General features: G+C 47.1%; 1 protein-coding gene across 1 annotated transcript; it reads right to left on the bottom strand.

Annotated features, from left to right (window-relative positions):
* Positions 1 to 286: 286 nt before the first annotated feature.
* bmp15 (bone morphogenetic protein 15) lies at positions 287 to 3,512 on the bottom strand. Its single transcript, XM_021614611.2, has 2 exons — positions 2,992 to 3,512; positions 287 to 2,583 (listed from the first exon to the last, which is right to left on the bottom strand). Exons 1-2 carry the CDS (start codon positions 3,362 to 3,364, stop codon positions 1,625 to 1,627), a joined length of 1,332 nt encoding a protein of 443 aa, XP_021470286.2. The 5' UTR covers positions 3,365 to 3,512; the 3' UTR covers positions 287 to 1,624.
* Positions 3,513 to 3,964: the final 452 nt, after the last annotated feature.

Below are 3,964 nucleotides of genomic sequence, written 5' to 3' on the forward strand. Positions count from 1 at the left end.
ATAAACAGTTGGTTTTCTCAGACACAGATCGAGTCTAGTTCTGGACTAAATATGATGTGAAAATGGATAGTCACCATTAAAAATGCTTCTTTGTCCAATAGGCTAAATCCTGTGTCCCAAAAAAAGAGACCGAAAAAAAAAAAAAATCCTTCTCACATTAGAACACAAAACCAAATGTAAAAAATGCACTTCAAAAACATGCATGGCTAACTAGTGACTACCAATTCAACATTAGGGGCACTATCATCCAACTGTAGTTAAGAAACAAAACCAATGTCAAATCAGATTTTTACAAAATATTCATTTTATTATTTATTTTTCATTCATTATAATAAAACGTCACCATAATTTCAGTGCGAGACTTTTAGCTAAACATTCATAAGACACACTCCTGAAAAATACTCAAGACACATTGCACTTTCCCCGTTTAGTTTAGTTTCCCCTGAGATACGCCATTGACAGTGATACTGCCCTAGTTCTTATCCTCCCACCCCACCCTTTTCCGTTTGGGAAGGCCACACCCTCAGCCCAGAAATATTAGAAAAATCTGTGGTTTTGTAAAGAAGCAGTACACTCCAAGGTTTACGCCCCAAATGGCACCCTATTCCTTATGTAGTGCACTACTACCCTACCGGTCCTGGTCAAAAGTAGTGCACTACAGAGGGAATAGGGTGTCATTTGGGACACACACCAAGTCTAGCAAGACTCCATCGAGTCCTTAATAACTCAATATAAAGGCGCACTGAAAAAGGCCGGCGACCATTTTTTTATTTATTTTAAAATGCATTTTTTAAATGATTTGTATTTAATTTTAGGGCAGACACCCAAACTGTTAGAGGGGCCCAACATGCCAACAACACAAAGTGTGTGGATCCAAATATGTACATATCTTACGAAGCTTAGTCTCTGGCCAATCACGTTGTGTGTTCCATCACTCACTTCCTTGGTCCAGATGTCAAGCATTGATAACAAGATTTTAAAAAGAAAAAAGACCAGAAAAAACAAACAAAACACCAAATTGGTTCAAGCAGAACACCAGGATTGACCCTTCCTGTACACCCATCAACATATTCCTACAGCCCATTATTTCATCATCATCACATGACCAGTGTCAGACTTCACTACCCACAGAGCTTTACGATGGTGTGATCTGGGCTCTTAAGTTGTTTTCTCTGCCCTCCAGGAGGTTCAAAGTGAAGTGAAGAGCCTTCAGTCCCACATGATTCATTTACTGGTCCACTGATTCTAATATAAACCTGTACACAGAGCATGTTAAAGAAGGCAACAAGCTTTTTTTTGTTTTTGTGGAACCCCCGCCAAGCTACCCCACCCTCTACCGCCGTCTTTTCCCCTCCTCCAAAAGGTTCAGTGTGACATGGGGCATCTGAAGCCAGTGGAGGGAGGGAGACGGATCAGAAAACTCACGGTTGGGAGGGACAGCTTAGTGAAAGGGAGGGTAAGCTAAGCCCCAGTCTCTACCGAGTAATGAAGAGGGGGACCGGCCTCCCCCTGACTCCCTCCCCACCCAAATGTCTTTAACTAGCAGCAAGTGTGTAGGGGGGGGACGGGACGTTAGGAGCATGGACCATGCTCCTAACGTCCCCCCCCCCCCCCATTTCTCTAACTACCGACAGGTGCAGGACTCAGCTATCATGTCAGGGATCTCCTTATAATCCACTGTCTTGTTGTCATCCAGCAGCATCAGTACGCTGATGGGCTTGTATTTATACGGCACGCAGGACAGCGACGGCACCTCGTCCATCCCCTTCCCTTTAATCAGGTTCTGCATTATGGCATGGCTGGAGGGGTTGAGGCCGTAGTGGAGGATTCTGGGACAGTCTCCTTTACAGTACCCAGGGTTGTACTGGTGTGGGGCGAGGTATTTGACCAGGCCTAACGCGGCAAAGGTGACCCGGTAGGAGTGGAGTTTGCACTGGTTCTTGGACGAGGGTTTCTTGTGTTTTCGGTAGTTGGGGATGTCGGAGGCGATGCTACCTGGGGGATTAGGGCCGTTGGAGCGACGGAGTCGGGGGGCGGAGAGGTGGTGAGGCTCTGGAGTCAGACCCCCCAAACTGGACCATCCAGTTCGGGTCGCTGCCCCCCACTCTCTGGTTTCTTCCTCTTCATTGAGGAAGAGGAGGAGAGCGGGGGTGTTGAGGTGATTTGTGGAGGCCGCCCTCCTTCCCCTCCTGTGTCCCCCTCGGATCCTCCACAGGCTTCCCAAGGCCTCGCTCCTCCAATGCCCAGGATCCAAGCACCAATACTGGGCCAGGAGGGTCAGGCAACTGCCCTGCTTTGGCCTTCCCTGGGTCAGCGTTACCACCTGTGCGGTGAGGTACTCTGTGATGTCAGTTTCTGTCCACTGCTGATGCGGCTCCAGGGTGACTAGGCGCCCCAGACCTCCAGGGGGGCTTGTCCAGCTATCATGCCCCAGAGAGGTGACTCTGGCCCTGCAACGGAGAGGGGAGGGGCGGGGCGTCCTGGATGTATTAGAGGGACGGAGGTGGACAAAGGAGGCTCTCACTAGCTGTTCCAGGGAGAGGGACTGGAGGTCGTACTCCACTGTGTAGGTGTAGCGCAGGACTGGAGGAGGGAGAGAGAGAACATGCAGAGAGAGGACAGGGGTGAGAAAAATGTGTATAGGGAGAGAGAGAAAGGATGTAAAGAACAGGGAGAGATGACAATGGTAGGAGTCAATATCTTCATCTCACCTTTGACCTGATACACTTCTAAATTGAAATGGTCAGGCTTCACCATAACAACAAACAGTTACAAAGACAAAGGTAACCTAGACTATTCTACACCATAGCACATACCCAATACCCATCATAACCTATAGCCTTAATAACGGTTTATATATTGTTATCATGAATGACAATGAACAATAGTTGTACAACAGGCCTACCCTTAACCACTGCAATTTCTTATAATCAGATAGACAAAACCCTCAGGATGATAAGCGCTTGTTATCTTACACACTGTGTGTCTCACCTGAAGACGCTGTCAGAGACCACACCTGGGTGGTGTTGGGTCGCAACAGACGCGCTGTGTTCGACCCGAACATCCGATGCTGTTTAGGCCTCCCATCCGGGTCGGCCGCGCTCTTAAACAAACTTAACATATATTGCAAGTTCTGGTCGGCCTTCTGTGCTTCTGTTAGCAGCGTGTGAAGCGGCTCGTGCTGGTTTTTCTGACTAGTGCTATGGTGATTTCGGCGACATCTCCCACCGAGTTGTGATTGTAACGAAGCAGAGGGATCGGTAGGAATGTTGGCCATTTTCCCGTCCGCTCGGGTAAACGTAGAACACAAGAAAAATACGAAAAAGGACAGGATACATGTGTTGTTACGGTGGGTAGCCCTCATGTTCGACCTAGCACCGGTGAAAGCCAGAGTTACTGCCACCAGAAGGATGGAATCAGAAGGTGTGATTTCTTACCGAGGACAAGGTGAGACGCGCGCTCACCTGACAAACAACCGGCCATTTTCGCTCATCACTAGTTACCACAGCGCCATAAACCACGCCCATTTCTACAAATTATATTCTCAAAATATGTTTTTAAACCTAACCTTAACCACACTGCTAACCGTGTGCCTAACCTTAAATGAAATCATTGTTGTTTATATGAATTTTTACGATATGACTTTGTGGCAGTGTAAAACACCATGGTCTGTTTGACCCCCAATTGACCCCTCTCGTGAGGTGGACGACAGGTGTGACGCAGACGAAATCTGTAACGCGAAATAGGCCAAACTCATAGAGATAGTTAGAGGAATCAACTTGGATAGAAACTATTTTAGCATGGACAGTGACATTAAAGACATGCTCCGTAACTTTGGGGCCTACTAAGTATTTTTTTTAAACTTCCTGCTTTGAGCTGGATGTGTCCATGTGTAGCTCATACACACATAATCTATGAGCAGAATTACTGTTTTACCTCAATTAGCCTCGAAATCTCTAGTTTG

This window comes from Oncorhynchus mykiss, chromosome 9 (assembly GCF_013265735.2).
Source record: "Oncorhynchus mykiss isolate Arlee chromosome 9, USDA_OmykA_1.1, whole genome shotgun sequence".
In the NCBI taxonomy this organism is placed as follows: Eukaryota; Metazoa; Chordata; class Actinopteri; order Salmoniformes; family Salmonidae; genus Oncorhynchus; species Oncorhynchus mykiss.

Bases quoted from the DNA above. Each gene is read 5' to 3' on its own strand.
- bmp15 (XM_021614611.2), bottom strand. From the start codon at position 3,364: ATGAGGGCTACCCACCGTAACAACACATGTATCCTGTCCTTTTTCGTA. The intron at 2,584-2,991 runs GTGAGACACACA...TCCCTCCTCCAG, and splicing joins GTCTCTGACAGCGTCTTCAG to TCCTGCGCTACACCTACACA.